Below are 22,032 nucleotides of genomic sequence, written 5' to 3' on the forward strand. Positions count from 1 at the left end.
ATTGTTTAAAAAATCGCTTCATTCTACTTGATATTTAGGTTACATCGTTTTCTTTGGATAAAGATGATTAGCAAATAGCATCCTCATGTTTCGATACATTCTGAAACTTATACGTTCGCAAATTCACCATAAAATGTCGCACAGCATATTCTTCATTTACGATAAGCTACATTTACCACCAAATACTGCTACTATGGTTATTTTTGTTTTCTTATATATATCTGATGCTCTCTTTTTAAACAGAGCTCATAAGATTCTGAAATGGGGGCACAAAAACTTAAAAGATAAAATATTTAATTTCATTAACTCAAAATATCTGGTGTCAAAATTTTAATTTTTAAGTTAAATATAACTTTTACAATATTGATGTTCTTACGTTTTTAAAGACCACATGAATCCTGATAAAATATTAAAATACATATGTTTACTTTAACGAGTGTAAAATCCTTATCAAAATAATGATCAAGATTCAAATGTAAAGCAGTATAATTGACGATAAAAACTCAAATGGCTTCAAAACATATGAAGAGGGAAGTAAAAGTCGACATGTTTCGAGATTTCAAATATAATCGCCCATTCTCAAGACTTGTCAGGCTTGGATAACTTGTGACTTTTATTATTGGACGCTCAAAACATGTCTATTTTTATTATCATCTATTATTTTTTTAAATCAATGAAGTTTTTATATTTTCGATTCGGTTTCTTGGGATTATCCATTTAGTGACACAACATATTAAATTATTTCACTCTATATTAAAATAAGTTTTACATATGTTATAGGCACAGGTTCTTAGATTGAAAAAATAATAATTCACTACTTTGTAAAAAAATCAATGCAGTAAAAAAAAAAAATTTTTTTTTTTGCTGCAAGCCTTAACATTTTAATTTAAGGTCATAAAAAAATTCCGTTTACAATTGAAATTTCAAAAGTCGAATGTGAAAATGAAATGTCCCCTAGTACCAGGAATCGAAATTAAATAGTTACAAGGACAACTTTTTTAAACAAGTTAGCGTTTCCGTCCTACTCGAAGTTGTTTGAAAAGGTATTTTTTATATATTGATTCCAAAGTTTATTCTACATATATTTCAGGGTATACTTTCGGAGTATTTTGATCGAGTTTATTTTTACACCCTTATTTGCTTAAAATTATTAAATAATTTACTTAAAATAAATTATTCAAGCTACATGATTTAGTGCATTTATAATATAATAATAAACGGAGCTTCCAACGCATATCCTTAACCTTAATACCGCTATCATTAAATAAATGGAATAAGCTTAGATAAATAATAAAAGTTAATTTTTCCCTCGTTTTAATTTTCAAGGAATAATATGTTTCGATCAAACAGATTTCATTCTAGAAATAGCAAAATTATTGAGTAGGTCCCTTGGAGCAATATCATTCTTATCCTCTTTTGACGAAATATAGGAAAAATTAGTTTTCACAGTTTCTGTAAAAAGTATGTAAGCCTACTTGCCACATTTTTTTTTTAATTTTTTTTAATAAGTTTGGAAATTGTGTATTTTTTATAGCACTTTTTTTAAAAATCAGATGACTCTAAAATTGGCACAGCTTCGGAATCCTTAAAAATTTCAATTTTTAGTATTTCCTGCTTAACATAAGGCATTTTCCTGATAATAAATTATACTACAATAATATCTTGGAAATCATGCTAAAGTAAAAAATTAAACAAAATAGTTTAGTATATTATCAGAAAAAAAATCTACTTGGTATCATAAAGAGTAAAAGATGTAATGAAATAATTAGTGAATCACACGTGGTCAGATAATTAAAAATTTAATTTCACAACCAAGATTAGGACGACATTTAAGATACTGAGATATTTTAAGACACTAAAAGAATTGGCTACGTATTCCACAGCTGTTCGGTATCTTTATCCTCTTTGTAGTGACTTATAAAACATCAACACTATTTTAGATAATCTAAGTTGAAGTCACAAGAAACAAAAAAAAAAAGACAATCAATAATTTATATTCTTTTTTCAAAAAAAAATAGTATGCTAAGTAAATAATCAGCCGTTTTGCCTTAAATAATTTTAAACACCTGAATGTTTTTAATTTCTTAACAAGGTATTATTTTAGCTAGCAGACAATAATTCTTTTAAAAAAAACTTCACTATAATTTAAAAAGGAAACCTAAATTAAAGTTCTAAAAGCATTTATTAGTATATTAATGAAAAAATAATAAACGTAAAATGGTAAAGAATAAGATTTTTAAAATGTTAAAATTTATTTAAATAGTTGGTGAAATAGTTCTGCGATACACTTCCGGAAATTTCTTTTAAGATTAGGATGATATAGGGTAAACCAACAAATGAAGGAGCATTTCATAGATATTTCTTAGAAATAAGATTTTAAACGTTTTAATTTAGATTGATTGGTTACAGTAGCTTACTACCTAACAATAGGAAGTCATCTAACAATGCATTTAGTTACCTGGTCTTTGAGTCTTCTCTGGAAAAAGTTTTGAATTTGTTAGTATCTGTTCAACGCCTTGTTTCTTTGACAAAATTATAAGGTCAGTGTTTGTTGTTATCCGTTTAAACTACAATTAATTGCATATAATAATGCTTTTTTTTCTCATTGTGAAAAAAAGAATTCAAAATATGGTCATTGAAGTTACGTTTTATTTATTTTAAACATCATAACATAAGCAAGTACTGAGATTAGGGGGTGTTTATTAACTGGATTACCGAACGATGAAAAACCAATGAATAAACAAGTGTTCCTTTACTGGGATTTTTTCAAGTTAATGAAAATAAAATTTAATTTTCTTGTACCTTTTGTCATATTATAAATCAAAATTATGTTAAAAAAAAAAACTTCTAACCAGTGAAGGAACAGGCATGTTCCTTCACTGAGAATAGATTTCCCAGTGAATGAATAGTATGTGTGAAATATGATTTTACATGAATAATTAGTAGTTCAGCGACATAGAGGACTCCTAAAATTCAGTTAAATGTTGTATGAATAGTTCCTATAGCAATTTCATTTAAATATGCAAATTTAATTGCTAAATTTATTTAAAGAATTATAATAATAATTAATTTAATATTTATCTTTATAAATGCAGTGATCAGTTATTACATCATACCTTAGACACCTTAATAAACTATGTTTATTAACTAAATATAACAACTAAATATAATAATAAAAGCTTGAATGGAAAATTTCCTTGCAGGATTTTGTGCCAATAATTAGCTAAATTATTATCTTATTACCGTCTTTAATGTCCTAACGGGAACTGGTAGGAAAAATCCATTTAAAGACAATTATCTAGGTGAAAAATGGATGAAGTTTTTTTTAAGGCGACATCCATCGATAACTCAGTGCAATGCAAAGATAATTTCAAAAGGCAAAACTTCCCTTAGAGAATAATATTCGAAATACTGGTTTTAAGAACTTCAGAAGAATCTTTAGGAGGGAAGTAGCCCTGGCTTCCTTTTATAAAGTGATTGCATTTACAATGCGAATGAAACAAGAGTTGAATACTGCCCTTAAACGGGAAAATTCTTCGGCCTTAAAAATTATAAGGATTTATATTCTAAAGTACCTAGGAAAGAAAAAGTACCTCCATTGGTAGATTTTCCTTACAGAAGAATTTGTTGAGATATTACAGAGTCAGTCCCTGCTACATATTTCCTTGGAAAAAGCTATTCATGAAATGAAACGATGACCGCAGCAACATTTTACAAATGTATTGCAAATGTTTCTACCCATGGATAATTAAAAATGCAATCAAATTCCATATTTTGCTTCTTCTGGATAAGTATAAATCTCATATCAATTTGATACTGAGCAAGTTTTGTTCCTCAAAACAAATTTTCTGGTTTAGTTTTCTACCTAATTCATGGAAATCTCTCGTTAGATCTTGAAAACAAAAGAATTGTAAAACAATATGTCTCGAAAATTTTACATCCATTTTTAAATAAGATTTGAGGCATCAAGTTGCAAAATCAATTGGTTTTATAAGTAACTACTAGATATAAGTCAATGAGAGATGGGTTTTACTCAAACTTCGAAACTCCTTTTTTCTCATTTATTATCCAGTGAGGAATTCTGGAAATGGAAATGGAAAATCATAAGAAATTTCGGAGATACATTTACATTGGCCCAAAATTTGGAAAAAAGAGGAAGGTTAAATCAAAAGAAAAAGAAAGAAATTACTCATGACGAAGAGAAAAAAAAATACTTAAAAAGATTTAAAAAAAAAAAGCTTAAAAAATATGGGGAAAAGAGTAAACAAAAAAATGATCGAATTATAATAATAATAAAAACATCAACGGATTACACAATGATAAACATTCATAATTTAGAACGGACTATTAAACTGTGAGAAAAAAATGAAAAACATTTTTTTAAAATTATGTATTCAAACATATTTTTTACTTTCCATTCCATGACTGAAAAAAAAGTAATATTTTCCACATTAACTATGGTTATATGTCGTAATTCCAAGAAAAATCTTGTTTTTAGACATTTGTGTGGCCTATGGATTCCTAACGAGCATCAAACATTCTCAAAATTAAGTGTTCATTCTCTGGAAAATTTAGTGTTTATTCACTTGTAAGAACTGTTCCTTCACTTGGTCATCTTACTACTTATTATTTAAACCACCAAAAGCTTAAAACAATATTATGTAAGTTATCTAACTTTTTTTTTACATAATTTGCATTTAATAACAAATATGTCGACACCATCATTTAGCTAAAATTACAAATTTTGAAATTTTTATGAATTTTTTTTAAAGGCAAGCTAAGCTTAAGTGTTCCTTCATTGTTTAGTTTACCCTATAAGATGTTGAGAAATTTGCGATGTTGTGAGAGATGTTTAAAAATGTTGACTACGTATTTTTATTAATATTTATAAAATATATATTCAAGAAATTGATAAATATATTATTCCAAATCTATGCATGCGTATGTATATTATTGAAATTGTATCAGTTTCTGAAAAACAAAATAAGAAAAATAAAAAATAATCACATTAAATAAGCACAATCTGGTGTATTCTATCAGAAGCACGCTTTTTTAAAACTAGACATTTGTTGAATAAAGTGTTTTTTATTCAAAATTCTTTACTAAATTGCAAATAAATTATTAAATGACTAAAAAAGAAACATCGTATTTTATAGTGTGAAAGAAATAAAAATAAAAAGATTAGCAAACTATTATTAGCGAAAAAAATATGAATGAAATTTTACGCTACGCGCGCGAAGTCAAGTTCCTCCCAAGTTTATCACATTTTAATATTAATCGCCACAATCAGTTATTTCTTTATTGTCGCCAAATCATTTTTTTGAAAATAATTATTTTTAATTTTTCTCAGCTTCTAATAAATAAAAACAGTTGAAACTTTAGATTTTTCAATTGAAAAATATGTAGATTAATATGGTATAAAAAAATTCATACCTTATAATTCAATATTTTTTCATCCTCACTTTAATTAAATAATAATAAATAATTATTAAAAATTATTTTTTGCATGAAATTAGCTTTGGGTAAATGAGTTTTATGAGTGGGTGCAATTTTTTTTTTGAATTGCTTCATTAGTTTTGAAAATATGACTGAAAACGCAAAAAGCGAGATTAACATTAAGGGGTACGAACTTTGAATCGCTCTCCTGACCAAACTATGGGGACCACATTTACCAGATTGCGGCTACCCCCTATATTTTGAAGATAAGAAATCCAAATATGTAAAAAAAAATATATGTTTATTCAGAGAAAGTACGTTTTTGTGTCTGATTTCGTAACTTAATTAATAGTTAGCACTAATTAATTAGCCTATTTGAGGTCACCCCCAGAAACCATTAAGATTGACACTTAGTTCGTGAAAATTCGATCATTAGAACGAAAGTTATTCAGGGTGATTCGTTTTTTTTTTTTTTTTGCGGACTGTACATATACATGGAGAAATTTTCAAATTATACATTAAATAGTTTGCTGCTACTCGTCGTAATCCAAAACGCGCATCTTCTTGGAATGAATTGGTTGAAAATCGCTTTCGTCGCTTGAAGATAGGATTTCAATTGATTTGTTTTTTGGTACCATAAAGTCAGTGATCAGTTTTAGTGACGACGGTCGACTGCTCAATTGCTTGTAAACGTCACGATAGTGAGATAGGAATTTTAAGCGTCTTTCCGCATTGGTATCTAATTTAAGAAAATGCGTTTCCAATTTTTTCGAAATCTGGATCTCTGCATATATTTTATCTCTTGTAATAGAATCATAAAAACTACATATAAATAGAAACAAAAGTAATTAATTTATTTACCTTTAATCTCACTACAAAATGAATACTTAATCACATGAATCGTGTAGTATTTGAGATACGCGCAGACGAGAATTTACAAAATAAAAATAACAGTTTAATTTTAAAATACTAAGTACACAGCAGAAGATTTTTTACTGATTTACTTCAACTTGTTTAGCACAGATTAAATTATAAACAGAACAGAAAATGGAGTTGACGATAATAAATGAACTAATGAAAGTAAATAAACAGAGCATCGCGAAGTCCAGATACATCGTTGTCAAGGAGACCACGTAATCCGAGTTCGTTCACAACATGTATATGCACATTGATAGGAAACATTAAACTGGTGCTAACGCCTGTAAGATTCATATACCGCATAAAAATAAATCGCACAAAAAAAGTCGCAGAGAAATAAAATCGCACAAAAATAAAATCGCATAAAAAAGGACCGCACAAAAGCAGGTTTCACTGTATACAATCTTTTTGCGGCAACTCGATTCTAAAAACTCATCAAATATTAACGGGTTAGATAACCAATCTTGATTGAAATAATAATTTTTAAAAAAAAGTGAGGTCGGAAAATAATTTAATGATATATGAAAATAATTTGAAGTACAGATTTTAATTAGTAAGTTCGAGTCCGGTAATGCAAAATTATAGCATAGTCAAGTTCCTAGAGTAAAGTAGTGGACACAGAATAGATTTTCAAGTACAAAAGTAAAGTAAATAAGTTTTACAATAGAATTAACGAGATTAGTTTTGCTGAAACAATTACTAATAGAAACATAGATTTAAAAACAAATGGGACTGGTTAAAGGTAAATAGCGAGTTTGAATGATGGTTAGCCAATTGATTTACGAAAACTGATCAAATAATAGCAAGTTCGTGTACCGATAGAAAAATAGTGGGATCAAGTATTGGTCAAAAGAGAGTGTCTAAAAGAGATAAGTCTTCTGACCAATACTCGAACCGACTAACTTTCTATAGGTTCTTTAACCTGATATAATTTGATAATTTTTAAAAACCAATATCCTTTGACCACACTGCTTGAACTTACTAAATCGGTTACCACTAACATTAAAACTTTTGTTGAACAACTCTCTTCTGAACAATCCTAGAACCTACTACCTATTTTTCTCTAATCAAACCAAATTTTATTTTAGATAATTACTCGAGCCCACAATGCTTCTATCGGTAGTCACACCTGTAATTCAGATTTCGAAACCAATTTTTCCATTTTAATACTTCAGTACTCGAACCTACTATCATTTGATCAGTTTTCAAATGCAGTTTCTTTTGATCGAATTCAAATCCACTATCTGTCTATCGAATTTATCACTTTTAGTTACACATTAACTTTCGATACACGAACCGAATATCATTTGATTAGTTTTCAAAAATCAACATATTGACGAATACTTGAATCCACTATCCCATTCTATAATAATCGCTATATTTCATTCGATTTAATTTATAAATCAGTTTTCGAACTCAGTCTCTATAATTCTATCCTCGAACCCATTTATTTTCTTTGCAACTGCAATTAATTGTACAGGAACCTATTAGTTATTCGATTATATTCTTCAGTACTCGAACTTGCTATCATTTGAGCAATTTTCAATTGCAGTCAGTGTCAGTCTTTTTTGTCCGAACTCGAATCTACTATGGGTTTATCGGTATTCAAAACCAATCCCTTTCGATCAATACTTGAACCCAATAACTTTACATCGGTACTCTAACCTGCGATTAATTGATCACTTTTTAAAACTAGTATCTTTAATTCAATACCCGAATCTGCTATAATTCGGTACCTACCGTTAAATATATATATATATTTGGTACTCAAAAGAACTATGTCTAATAGAACTCTTTTTTTAGAAAAGTACTGGAACTCACTATAATTCATTTGATACTCGAACGCACTTTTTATCAAAACAATTTTAGAAACCAGTTATTTTAATTCAATTGTTGTTGTTGATTTACGTCGCACTAGAGCTGCACAATGGGCTATTGGCGACGGTATTTTTTAATTCAATACATGAATTCATTGACTTTCTATCGATACAAGAACCTACTAATATTTTATCCGTTTTCTGTCTAGTAAACAAATCTACTATCCCATTCTATTTAAATAAGTACTTGAATTCGCTAAATTTCATTCGATACTGGAACCTAATTCATAAGTTTTCAAAACATTATCCTTAATTCTATATTCAAACCTATTTAGTTTCCATCCTTTAACCGTGTCGTTACTTTACGATAAAAGTTCAAATAATAATAGCGGTCATTTTTTAAAAATAAAATGTTTTACATGAATACTCGAATCCACTACATTCTTCTTGGTACGTGACCTGACCATAATTCGATCACTTTTCAAATCAAGTTTTTTTCCACCAATTCACGAACCCACTACCTTCCTCAAGTACCGAGATGTAGGAAGTGGGTAATGATGAAAAGATAATTATTTTGAAAAATGAGCAAATTTTAGCAGGTTCAAGTACCTATAGAAATATAGTGGGTTAGAGCAGTGTTTCCCAAACTTATGACTTTTGTAAATTTTTTCTAAATTTGTCGTAGCGCTGTGTACCACTAATAAAAAAAAAGAATGTATTCTTTACTGTAAAAGTTAAAAATCACTATAGCCAATAGAAAAATAAGTAATCGAAAATTTTCATGGCTAGCTTTGTACTTAAATAAAAAAAAATTTTACATTTTCATTAGTTGCAAGATATTTCGCATAAGAACTCGTACCTAGAGAGAGCTCGTACTCTACTCGTACCCCCCGCTAAATTGTTCCCGTACCCCTGGTGGTACGCGTACCACACTTTGGAAACACTGGGTTAGAGTATTGATCAGAAGACTTATTTTTTAAAACTGATCAAATTATAGCGGGTTCGAGTATTGATAAAAACAGGGTAAGTTTGAAAACTGTTCAAATGATAACAGATTCGAGTATCGATTAAAAGAGTTATGAAAACTGATAAAATTAGAGCAGGTTAAAATACCAATAGAAAGTTACGGTTTCATACCCTCATTCTCAAAATTTTCTATAAATATTTATTTCTTCAATACTGGAGGGAAACCTTTTTTTTTATGATGGAATGTGTTTTCTTGATAGAATTCGATTAAAAGGGAAATCAAATGAAAACATCATATTGCAAACATGACATTTAAATTAAAAAGCACACATTAAATAAAAGAACACAAAATTCTATAATATTTTAACCATTGAGATAAAAGTTCAAATAATAACATGAGCAATTCGGATGTATTCTGAAATCTGTAAACACATCAAAAATTTAATGTAAAAATTTCGCTATTTTTTCTTTTTCACGAAGCCTAAGAAATTTAGATCTGATATACAAGAAGAATTATACTATTATTCGTATTAAACACTCGAATTTATAAGGCGGTATATTCCATTATGTAAAAACTGTATATGCGACTATTGCACACGATTTATATCACAAAATTATCTCATTAGTTGAGAATCTTAAAAACAATTTTTAAGGTTTATTGTAATTACAATTTTATAAAGACTTCATGAAAATTTTCTACGAAAACCATCTTTGTCTGCATTTCTCCCCAACTCATCTGTTTTGGTAGAGGCTAGGGAAAACTCATTAGGGTGATGTAAGATGGTGTCCCCTCTAACTTTTATAAAAAAAGGTGACAGGCATCGAAGAATTCTATCAGGGCTGGAAAAAAACTCAAAAATTTTACCCGCCCTCCTTTGAAACTAACCCGTCGCCTCTAAATAAATAAGAATATAATTTTCTCTTATTTATTACAAACGTTTATATAAATTGCACAATGAATTAGTAGTTACTAGGATTGCATTATACAGTAATAAAAGGAATACTAGGTTACTAATAGGAACCTAGTATGAAATAATTTATTTCTTTTATGAAATAATTTAAATGACAAATGTCAAGTTATCAGGAATGTCAATTTATCCGAGGGTACTGCGTTTTTTAAATGAATCAAATATGACGTTTGCCAGTTCCACAATCAAGCTAATGATTTACAGAGGTTTCTGCAGAGAAATCTGAAAGGGGTTTTCCATTTAGGTAGATGTACATAATTGCGTTTAACGCTTCTTGTTTAAGACCAGTACGTAATTTTTTATTTATTTTTGTAAGTTCATTGCTGAAAAGTCCCTTTCAACCGCTGCAGTACTCTCTATATATCTCTTTCTTCACTTTTTCTTTTGCGTGACGCGACTTCTACTGAGAAGCTTGTGGTGGAAATTCACTCGATTTTGAACGCTCTTGAAAACGTAACTATTCATTTTTCTTACGTTCGCGGCCATAGCGGTATTTTGGGCAATGAAAGAGCAGACCAATTGGCTAGGGAAGCTACGTGTGGTGAAATAGACTTAAGGGTGTCTGTTTCAGCTTCTCACTGGAAGCGCATCTCTAGAGATAAAGTCATTGCGGACTGGAATGCTGAATTTCTTGCTTCCCTTAAGGTCCTCGGTCCCTTTGGACGAAAAGGTTCTTTCCAACCATTTTTCACCGTTTGTAATGTAAATTCTTTGCAACTGATTTTAAATTGACCCAAATTTTAACAAACTATGGAAATTTTAAGAGATATTTATTTCGTTTCCATCTGCAGACCAGTGGAATTTGTGCTTGCGGTGTTGCTGATGAAGATGCTGAACATATTCTTCTTCACTGTAGTCTGTATGCGAGTGCTTGAATGAATTTAAAGACTGATTTGAGACGTCTTTCTATTTGTTGGCCACCTGTCTTATCAGAACTGGTCAAAAGTATTGAAAGTCTTGCGGAATTTTGTTTTTAATGTAAATTTTTCTCCTTTTGTTTTCTACTTACAACTGTAAGCCTCATGCTATACTTTGTGGTGCATGAGGAGTTTTAAGTCGTTTAACTAAAAAAAAATTTTAAAAAACCGCTGCAGTACGGGAGACAGAGAAAACATCAATTCCACCATGCGCAGCATGTTGCTGTATTTCTAGATTAGAAGGTCAATTTGGAAGTGAGGCGCTAGACTCTTGTAAGTTAACAAAAATTGAAAATGTATCACCAACATTAACGGGTAAATGGCCGTCCGCGCGGACGTCGGATTCGAGAAATTTTCGATTTTGACATTATTTGTGAGTTAAGTAGTTAGATAATACTGAAAGAAAAGAAGAGAAAAAGGACAGCACAAAACAGGTATAATGCAAACAGTTCAATTCATTAGTCAGTTACGAGGAATATTTTTTTTTATTTAGGTTAACAAAATAATTAATTAGTGGTTAGTAATTTGCATTAGTAAGTTAGTATTAGTAAATTGATGCAAAAATGAGCCGCAGTAAATCCACGAAGGGGGGGGGGGCAACCCAAGCAGGTGTGAATAATAAAAAAGGTAAAAAATCATATTTTTTTTTTTTATTTGCTCGATTCTTACCTATGGCCACAGTTCACATGCTTTCTTCATTAGAGAGTGGAGATTTATATTTTCCTATAAGTTAATATCTGTTAATATATAAGTTAATTTCTATCTTGATTTTCAAATAGATTAAAAACTTTTTAGTTAATAAACTAAATGGAACTAAGAAATCAGTTTCAAGAAAATCTCAAGTGGCAAAAGTAAGTAAAAATTTATAAAATATAATCGGAATATCTTAAATGGGCGTGCACCTTAACAAGGAATCAAAATTATTAAAAGTTTTTTTTTTTAAAAGAAAGACAAGCAGTTTAAACATTTATTTTTTATTCCTTTTTTCTACAAATACATTCAATGAAATAGTTTAACAGTATCAATAAATTTTAACATAAAATATATTACAAAAATTTATGCCTATAAAATGTTGATTTGCTGATGAATCTGTAGACACACAAGCGTTTATATAGCAACATCAGATTAACTGATAAGCTATATCAATTGTCTGAAAAATTTAAAAACAAAATCAGTTATGGCATAACATTACAAATAAAATATAAAAACAGTTTGCCAGTTAATCTGGACATAGCTCAAAAAATATGTTTAAACATCTAGCATTTACGCATTTAGACGCAGGTCTAAATGCGTATATAGAGTCTAAATGCGTATATAGAGTATATAGTATATAGAGTCGTATATAGAGTATATGTAGGTCTAAATGCGTATACCTATACTTAAGAATGAAGTGCTTTACGGCCCCTCGAAAGGGATATGCACCTGAGAAAATCACTTCATAGTGGTAAATTTTAACTATCATGAATCGGTCGCATGATGCCAAGAGATGCTAAATACATTTTACCTTTATTCCATTGGTGTGAATTACAAACTTCAATAACGTAAAGCCACGGAAGATTACAACATATAACATTAAGTAAAAAAAAGAAATTATTTTAGCTACATTAACTCAAAAACCTAGTGGAAGAACCAGATAAGTGCCATTTTCAGAATGAAAAAAAAAAAAAAACACGTCTCCGAATTATTTTATTACCAATTTATTAGAAGGTGGGACTAATAATTTCTTGCTTCATTTTATTTACCACTGCCTAATCTATGCGAATCTATGTGAATCTATAAAAATGAATGGTTCTCTCTGTCCTTTATAGACTCCTAAATCATCCAAATGAAATCGATGAAACTTAGCATACAGATAGTTTGAAGCACGAGGAAGGTCACTGTCGAGCATATGCGAAAAACGAAATGGAATTTTCTGATTAGTTAAACGTTAGTCATTGTCTTAAATTTACCTATCCAACACATTTGAAATTACATTTTTAAAAATCTTTTGATTCTTGAGATTGAAAGTACAGATTAAAGTAAACATTTAATGCTGTCTAAATATGGACTTGCATAGCTGTAGAAAGTAATTAATAAACATGAATTTTTTTCAAAAAATAATACAAATAATGTTAATTAAAATTCTACCTTTTGAATGAAAAAGCGTGAATTAAAATCTACATCATATTTTATTGGTGGAAAATGTATATTTCTGAAGCTTGAGGTTATATTAAAAAGAAATTACCCTAATATGGCAAAAACAGAAAAAGAAAAAAAAAAGGGCTGATGAATTCAGAGTTTTTTTTCCAAATATAGTGTCATTCTTCCCTTTCAAAGTCTATTTGATGCAGTAGGGTTATTAACTGGTATTTTTCTCTCATAATATGTTTACAGTATCTTTGACATTATCTGATTTTATATAAAGAAATTTTGTGAAAAAAAATTCAAATGAGTACATAGATTTTCTAATTTTTTTTATAATCTAATTTATCTATTTTGATATAGAATTAAAAATGAATATTTTAATATAAAAATATATAGATTAAATATTTATTTATTTTTTGATGAATTTTATGAACATTTATAAACACAGTCTGCTACATTTATTTTGTCATTTTAAAAATCAAGAGAAAAAAAAGAAATCACAATTTTAAATTAAAGTTATGGTTTGCTAACTGAAACTTTGTTTTAATAGTTAAAGTACAGGGGTCTGTCCAAGTCAAATTTACTACCGTTTAACGGTACCTTTACAAATTAAACTTTAGGAAAAATGATAGAATAATCACACGAAATACTTTTTCTTAAAATTTCATTTTTGTGTCTCATAAGAAACGATAAATCCATATTTTTACTATATTTGTGTTGATTTTTTAATATAATTTTTAATTTTCACAAAATAGGTACCTCTCAGAAAAACCCAGACAGACCCCTGAAGTATTCTTTAAATTCTCTATTTCATCTAGTCCTTAAATTTTAATCATGCATTTGTTTCAAAATGGTTGCTATGCATTCAAAGCCATGAATTATAATGAAAAATTATTTTAGTTAGAGCTTCTAAAATATTGTTACAATATAGTTTTAATATTAAGTTAATTTGATTAAACATTTATAATTTTTTTAATCATAAGTTAAAGTTCTTACAGTGTATTTGAATAAAAATCAAAAAAATCTGATTTAAATCAAAAAAATCTGATTCTTTTGATTTTTTTTAAAAAAATCACGAACCCTGCTATCAAGTTCTAATAAGAATTCTATGTACTTCGATAAACGCTATTTAATGACTTTCGTTCACGACTTATATCACATTTATTGGTATTACTTGATGTTTGACAAAAAGTTCTGCTTTAACGGAGAGATCATCAATTTAACATCACCTCTCAGAGTTTATAGTTTTCATTATTATTTTAAACAGTTTATTCTACTACAAAATCCACTTTATTGCTTTTTTTAAAACATTCAAATATTCAAAGTTTTTGTTAGTTCAATTTCTTGTAAACTTTCCCTTCCAAACAAATTTCATAATAAAGTTACCACTTAAGTTTTAAAAAAATTTAAAGCGAGAAAAAACCTTACCTTTAGTAGGGTTACTATTATTCAAATTTTTTCTTTTAATTTTGTTAGTATAGTTTTTGGTGAACGATTTCTATGCTTTCTTATTATGAAAATATTCGACATTAAAACACTGTTATTCACAGCTTATAATGTTAACATGCTTATAATGTTAATGATTGGAAAACACATATGTATTTTTCAGGAATCAGCATTAGAGCCGTTAGCACCGTTAAATTACCAGACTTCTAAGGAGATTGAAGCTGTATTAAATTAATATATTACTGCTCGAATGTGAACTTCAACGAGTTATGAGACTATAAAATGCTCTTCTTCCTTCTGTTTATTTGCAAGACCTTTTTTTTTCTTTTTTTAAATTTCATAGAATGGTTATTTTTGAGTGAAATAAGATACTTTCTCTGATAAGTTTATGTTGTATTTTAGTGATGCGTGCCATTAAATGAGAATTACCAGACATTATTACATTGCTTTGTATTCTTTGAATAACAAGGAAATGGGTAGTCAGCCAAAAAACAGAATAAATATGTCATTGATGGAATTTAGAGGTAAAATAATATATTTTTATTCCAAATTAGGGATAATTCTCATAGTTTTTTAAAACATAATCAGTAGATTTTATACCCTTGCATATTTCTAGAATTGAAATTTATATAAAGAGAAATATTTGAAAACACATATGTATTTTTCAGGAATCAGCATTAGAGAAATGCTATTAAGTCGTAACGTTATTTAAACTCGATTATATTATATTTTTTATATTTAACTTTTTTAAATGTCTTAATTAGCCAAAGATTTGTGAACATTACAAACAATAAGAAGAATACCGCCTGTTTTGTAGTACTTCAAAGGTTATTTTGAAAACATTAAAGATACGGAATTTAAGTACAAAATGGAATCCAAGAGTTTAAGAGACTATTTAATTTTATAACCGCTTTGATTAGACGACCCAATTCTGAGTTTACGACTATCGATGCTTAACTTCATAACCTTGTAATTTTGAACTCAAAACAGAAGACAAGGGAACTCTTGATTCAAACTTTCGCTCGTGGAGGACTTTTCGATGGGGACTAAATCACATCAGAGTAAACCACATACACTGTTACAGAGTGAGGAAAAACGCGAAAACCTCCCATCCTTAGCCTGATGGCAAGGGGATTTTAACTCATGATCCGTCTACCACTGAGGATATTTCATAACATCAGTGTGGTCGGTGCGAGCCAGGCGTAGAATTCGTATCAATCAGCGACTGCTGGGATTCGAACCTGGGTCATCTAAATGTTAAATATTTAAAATAAAACAGCAGTTTATTCAAATTGAACACTACTAAATTACAAATTTTTCTTTTAAAATTAAATAAAAGCAATGATGCGAAGAAAAAAAAATTTGTAGCAAAATTCCATCTAATAATTTCGCGCTGGGTAATATTAAATAAAAATATTTTTTAGTTCTTTTATTTCCAGGTAATTTAATCAGCCATAAAAATATTATAGAGTAGGGTGGAAGTGTTAGCTGGGTAACAAAATAGCCAGATAGGACAAAGATGGCCTTTCTACTATCTCTCCCATGCAATTGAAAACTCTTTTTAAAATAAATGATTTGTGCAAAAAAACTCAATATTTATTAATAATCCATTTATAAATAAACATAAACCATACTCTAAACCATAAAACTTAATATTTACTGAAGAACCAATATGAAGAGTCAAAATATAACCACTTAGGCATTCCTGTTTTTTTTTCACCTCCCACGACAAGTTTTACAAACAGCCGGATAGTCGTGTGCCTTCCTTACATTGGAAAACATTTTGGAAATCAAATTATTTCTCCAAAGTACATTTAAAAGTTATTTAAATATAATTTTTTTTTTGAATTTGTTAAATTAATTATAACAAATCATTCAAAATAGGTCACTTTCATGCAGACTGCTCTCTTCGTATTTTTTTAGAATCCTTGTTCAAAATGGTCACAAATTAATACTTACACAACAATTAAAAAATAAAATAAAAAACGTTTTAGAAATAACTATTGATGAAAGAGGGTGTACAAAACTAAAACATAAAAACTTGCTTGATTGCTGAAGAAAACAGACAATTACTCGAAACACCTTCAATCTTCAACCGGCAATTAAACATGTTTTAATGCTGTGTCCACCCCCTTTCCTCTGTAGTAATTTGTATGATTCCTAAAACATTTTTATTTTTTCTCTGGCTAAATATTAGTTCACAACCCCTTACTTTTGTATTTTTTTGTCTGTTGGAACCATTAAAAACAATAAGAAGGTCAGAACTGAAAGAGTTATTTTGAATCATATTAATTGGGTACGTAATTCACATAATATTTTCAAGAATTAAAATAGTCCTGAAAAAATAAAAAACTACCCCAGTTATGACAGATAAGGCTAAGTACAAAGCACAAAATAAAAAGCACATCACTCTAAATAACCTTTGTTCTAATGATAGGATTTTCACAAACTAAGTTGAAATGTCTTGATTTAAAAAGGTGGCCTCAAATATACAAATTAATTATTGCTAACTATAGAATAATTATTCATCAGGGTGCGTAGCCAAATCTTTCAAGAAAAAACAAGCATTTTTTAAGCACTCGAGAAATATTTTTAAACACTATATACATAAACAAAATGCAAAATAATTTTCAAATGCTTCACATAATCATGATAAAATAACCAGTTTCAGACAAAGAACTCTTTTCTTGATTATATTAGCCATTATAAAATGATCAAGAGATTTTTTAGTTTAATATCAGAGAGTGGAAAAGGAAGCCTGAAATTGAGAAAATCTTTCAAAATGCAGCAGAGTCAATAACTGATTGCTAATGCTTACAATTCTAAGACTGGTTATTTAAAATTAGCTTATTATCGTGTTTATATCCCCATGTAATAAATGGTGGCTGGTGCACATTAAATTTGTCGGGACACAAAATCCTCCATGTTCCCACAATAAATTATACCTCTGGGGGTACTAGATTGGAGCCTGATCAAAATTGTGATCTGTGAATGCATGAATGGATCCCCCCTATAAACAGGTGTGTCGTATGGGTGCGGCAGAAGTCGAATTATTGGCCATAAATGGCACCACTGGAAAACAATGCACTCCCAGTGCAACTTACGACAAAAACATCTGGTTTACATAGGCGTAATTTAGGAACTTTTTAGGTTTTCGTAAGGGAAAAATTTAACTTTCCTTGACTATTCGCTGCTTTTTAGAGTCAAAATAAAATTTCCTTACAATTCCAGGTTTTCCCTAACCCAAGATATATTTTTTTAAGACTGAGATTGGACCTAAAAAAGAGAATTGCTGGACCTGGCTTAACCTTGAAGGAGAGGTTTGACAATTTTAGTCATATTATTTAATGAAAAAAATTTTTCAAATGACTCAAAAATTTAATCTATTAAATCTTTCAAAATTTAATATGTTATATGAAAAAGTATGTCTGAAAATTAAAAGTATTTTTGAAACTTTAAGACGTGGAAGACTCAACAGTTATTTACTTACATCTTCTGGTATATACCATGAGAGGAAGAGATATACTAAATGCTCTATGGCTTGTAGAAGCATAAAGAAAGCTCCAGCTACATATCCTTGAAGCCAAAATCTATGAAAAGAAAAACATGACTCATTAGTTTAGACATGAAAATAACCACTCGTCACATGGCGAGTCAAAAAAAAAAGTGGCGACTTCAATTAAATCAATCAATCACTTTTTCCAATTTTTTCTTCTTTTTTTGTAAATCGTGACAAAAGTTCATCAATGCAGAAAGAAAGTTCTTTAAAGTCAGTATGTTTAACTAAATGTTGTCACATATTTATATTATTTAATAAACTTTTTACAGCCCAAGATTGTTTCTAATACAGATTTTATTAAAAATTTAATTTAATCCAATCAAAAAAAAAAGTTAGCAAAGTGGCTATTAAATGGAAAAGACTAATCGATATTGATAACCGACTCATTAGGTTTGAGGAAAAAGTAGTTACTAAGTTATTATAGTCTACCGGATACTGGAAAGAAGTTAAATAAATGGCCATGATAGGCATGTAGACACCTAAACTCACATCCATTTGAATTGTATGAACAAATTAAAAGATTTATTCATACACTTCAAAAGGGTCTTTTTTTGCATAACATGATATGAGCAACTACACATAAATAGAAATAAAAAAAGACTAAAATAGAAATAAAAAAAGTGTAATAGTGTGCTATAGTTTCTGACATCATTCATAATACTGAATGTTGAGTACAATAGTTAGTTAGAAAGAAGTTAAATAATGGTAGGTATGTAGACACCTAAAGGCACATCCATTTGAAATGTATGAATAAATCAAAAAATTTAAAATAGCAAAGAAATGATTTTCAATAGCTTTTGTATGGAGGAAGATATGTTGGCCACATATATTTGCTTTACTAACGTAAATATCTGACAGACATAAATTAAAACATCTTCCATTAAGCCGTTTAATTTATTAAACATATAATTTTATTTATTTAAACAGCATAAAAATGTATTTCCCTCAACAACAAAAAAATTATTACTATAGCAGATGGCTAACAATTTTTTACTCGTTATAAACATGCAATTTTTGTATTTTTAATATTAGCATGTTGACAGCAACTGGGAGACAAGCCGTAAGAGCCGATTTCCTGTATCATGACATGCTGATTACATTGAGCTTTTATCGTATTTTTTTAAAAATAGATTATATGCTTTTCTTCTATCTTGAGTTTGTATTTAGAGTCGAAATTAATTAGTATAAAAGGTTAGAGGTTAGTATAAAATAGGGTACAGAGAGGGAAATTTTAGACTTTTGTCTTGCTCTCTCGATAGAAAAGGTTCCGCTTTTACATCTTCCGCAGCTGGTACCCCCTGAAGACGTCAGCTTTGGTTGTCATATTTATCCAATTTTTTTCATTGTCTCATTTGTTTCAATTCCTTTTGGATTCACTGCTGCTAAACGTGTTTTTCCATTGGAAGTATTATTGTTTTTAATTGCTATAAAATTTTGAATTCTTTACTTAATATATAAAAGGTGCGGGGTTTTTTTCTTCGGGTATATATGAGAATATTTCATACTTCAAAAACTAGAAATTTTAAATGCTATGAATTTAGTAAGATATCTCATTTCAAGCTACAAATAATTATTTATTAATTTTAAAATCAACAAGATATTTTCTTCTTTGATGTTACTAATTAATACTTGCAAATTTTAAATGCTATGAATAAGATTTTTCCTTGTTTTATATTACTAATTAAGATCTGTCGATTTAGAATGTTATTAACTTAGTAAAATATTTTCTTGTGTTATGTTTCTAATGCGTGTTTTAATTTCCTATGCAGAATTTATAAAATTATTAATAGGGTTGATGTAGAAAATACATAAAAACAATCAATCAATGTTGTCTTTGCCGATACAAGTGAGTATTATTTATATACATTTAAGCTTAAACAAACATTATGTCTTTTGTTTAAATAATCTAAAAAAGACATAACTTTAAACCATTCAAAACCTGATATCCCTTCAATAATTCAACTTTAAAAAAATATGATTTAAATCATTAAATCCAGTCTTTTATTTCTTTCTTTAAACCTTTCTACAAGTATAGAGCATAAAAAATTCATTTTTTAATGTCCTACAGATGTAAGAAGGATTTAAAAAAGTTGATCACTTTTGACCTTTCTGATTTTTAATTACATAAATATAAGCTTTCACAATGTGTAAGCATAAATTATGTTTTTTAAAATAATCTGATAAAGGTTAAATAAATTTAAAAAGCATAATATTCATTCAATAATTCTACTTAAATTAATTTAAATAAAAATACATTATCTCCAAACTCATTTTTTTTATTTATTAAAGAATATTTTGTTTTGTTTTTTATCAAACAGGGCCAATTTTTAAAAAATAAGAATAAAGTAAATATGATATAAAATAAAATGTTTAGGAATTCATACTTAATGCTTTACAAAAAGTAAAAAGTTAATTCTTTCATTTGATTATTTGATTAAAAAACATAATATTTTGAGTCTTACTTTTTCAACCGACAAGAGAGGGTATCAATGGGCTCATTAGTAACTTGATGGTAAACATTTTCAACCCTGAAAGCAACATCATCCCACTTATACATTTTTGATAGTTTTTTATAGGCAACATCTTTAGGGACTACTTTATTGTTTATCCTAGCATCCATAGCTTGCTCCAGACCTTTTATCAAACCTGTTTAAAGGAACATGACATTCAAATAATGTATTTTTCTTTCTAGATAAAAATATGGGTAATGGTAGTTTAATTACTCAATAAAGAATAATAACAGACTCTATATTATGGCCCAGCAACAACAAATCTTTATCAGTACATTTTTTGGCAAAATAGTTATAAAATATTTCTTGTGCACACATTATTTTTTTCATCTTTCATTAATTTGCATTCAACATTTTTAGTAACAAATCAGGGAAGCAACAAGTACATCTGACTTTTGGCAAATTTACTGTGTGAATATTAATTTATTATAACAGATTATAAATTCCAGTAACAGGCATATAAATTCTTATTATAATTAATTTATCATTGCAGAACTGTAAAATTAACATTATTAGTATTTTAGTTTAGTCAAATTGATAAACATAAAATATGTTGTAAAACACTTTTACTACAAAGTGAGGGGGAAAAAAATCTGTTTAAACAATTTTCAATATAACTTCATGAAAAATAAATAAATTAACAAAATATAACAAATAATAATAAGCGCTAACTTTTAATAATAAATAAATTTAATTGATTTCAAATTCCATTGAATTGGCCACCTTTAGCAATGATGCATAGGAGCAAACACTTATTGAAATTTTCAACAATGGGTCATAAGTCTACATTCTATTCCCACCAAAACAATTGCTTTAAAAAGCTATTAACAATTGCTTTTGTGTACAGAGCAAACAAACGATCTCACTCTATCGTTTTTTCACTTAAACGACACTAAAATAGCAGATTTTCGGCTTCAGATAGTAAAAAAGACAAAACAACAAAATGTTAACTAATAGATATAATATAAAATATTTTATAATTAAAGTGAAAAGAAATGAGCATACAAATTAGAAAGAAATCAGTTACTTATATTCTATGATGTAATAACTTTATCCAAGTTTTTTTCTGCACCTTGTAGTAATTGAAGTTGAAAATAAACTTTCTAAACAAAATTATATGTAGAATAAACTAGACAAACATATTACACAAAATCTTTTAAGTAGATAGCAGCAAAGAAATATAATGAGCCCCTCGTACACGTTTGCTCTCCCTTCTTTCTTACTGCTGCTACAAATATTGTTATATCAAAGATGAATGTTAGAAATACTGGTAAATCATTGTAAGAAACTCTTGTTATTAATTAACACATATGTCTATGAAGTACTAGTTTCTTAATATTTAAAAGCCCTGTAGTGGACTGTTCGTTCCCA

The 22,032-nt window shown here is 28.5% G+C and overlaps 1 protein-coding gene across 1 annotated transcript in view; it reads right to left on the reverse strand.

Moving 5' to 3' along the window:
* Window positions 1-11,992: 11,992 nt before the first annotated feature.
* Window positions 11,993-22,032, reverse strand: part of LOC147816792 (phosphatidylinositol N-acetylglucosaminyltransferase subunit A-like) — a 30,232-nt gene continuing 20,192 nt past the window's right edge. The window contains exons 11-13 of the mRNA XM_087151351.1: window positions 20,614-20,797; window positions 18,083-18,182; window positions 11,993-12,172 (exon numbers count right to left, since the gene is read on the reverse strand). Coding sequence (XP_087007477.1) covers window positions 12,143-12,172; window positions 18,083-18,182; window positions 20,614-20,797 — 314 coding nt within the window. The 3' untranslated portion in view covers window positions 11,993-12,142. The remainder of the gene's footprint in view (window positions 12,173-18,082; window positions 18,183-20,613; window positions 20,798-22,032) is intronic.

The sequence above is a fragment of the Parasteatoda tepidariorum genome, chromosome 1 (assembly GCF_982258835.1).
Source record: "Parasteatoda tepidariorum strain Cologne lab strain chromosome 1, Ptep-v5.0, whole genome shotgun sequence".
NCBI classification, from domain to species: Eukaryota; Metazoa; Arthropoda; class Arachnida; order Araneae; family Theridiidae; genus Parasteatoda; species Parasteatoda tepidariorum.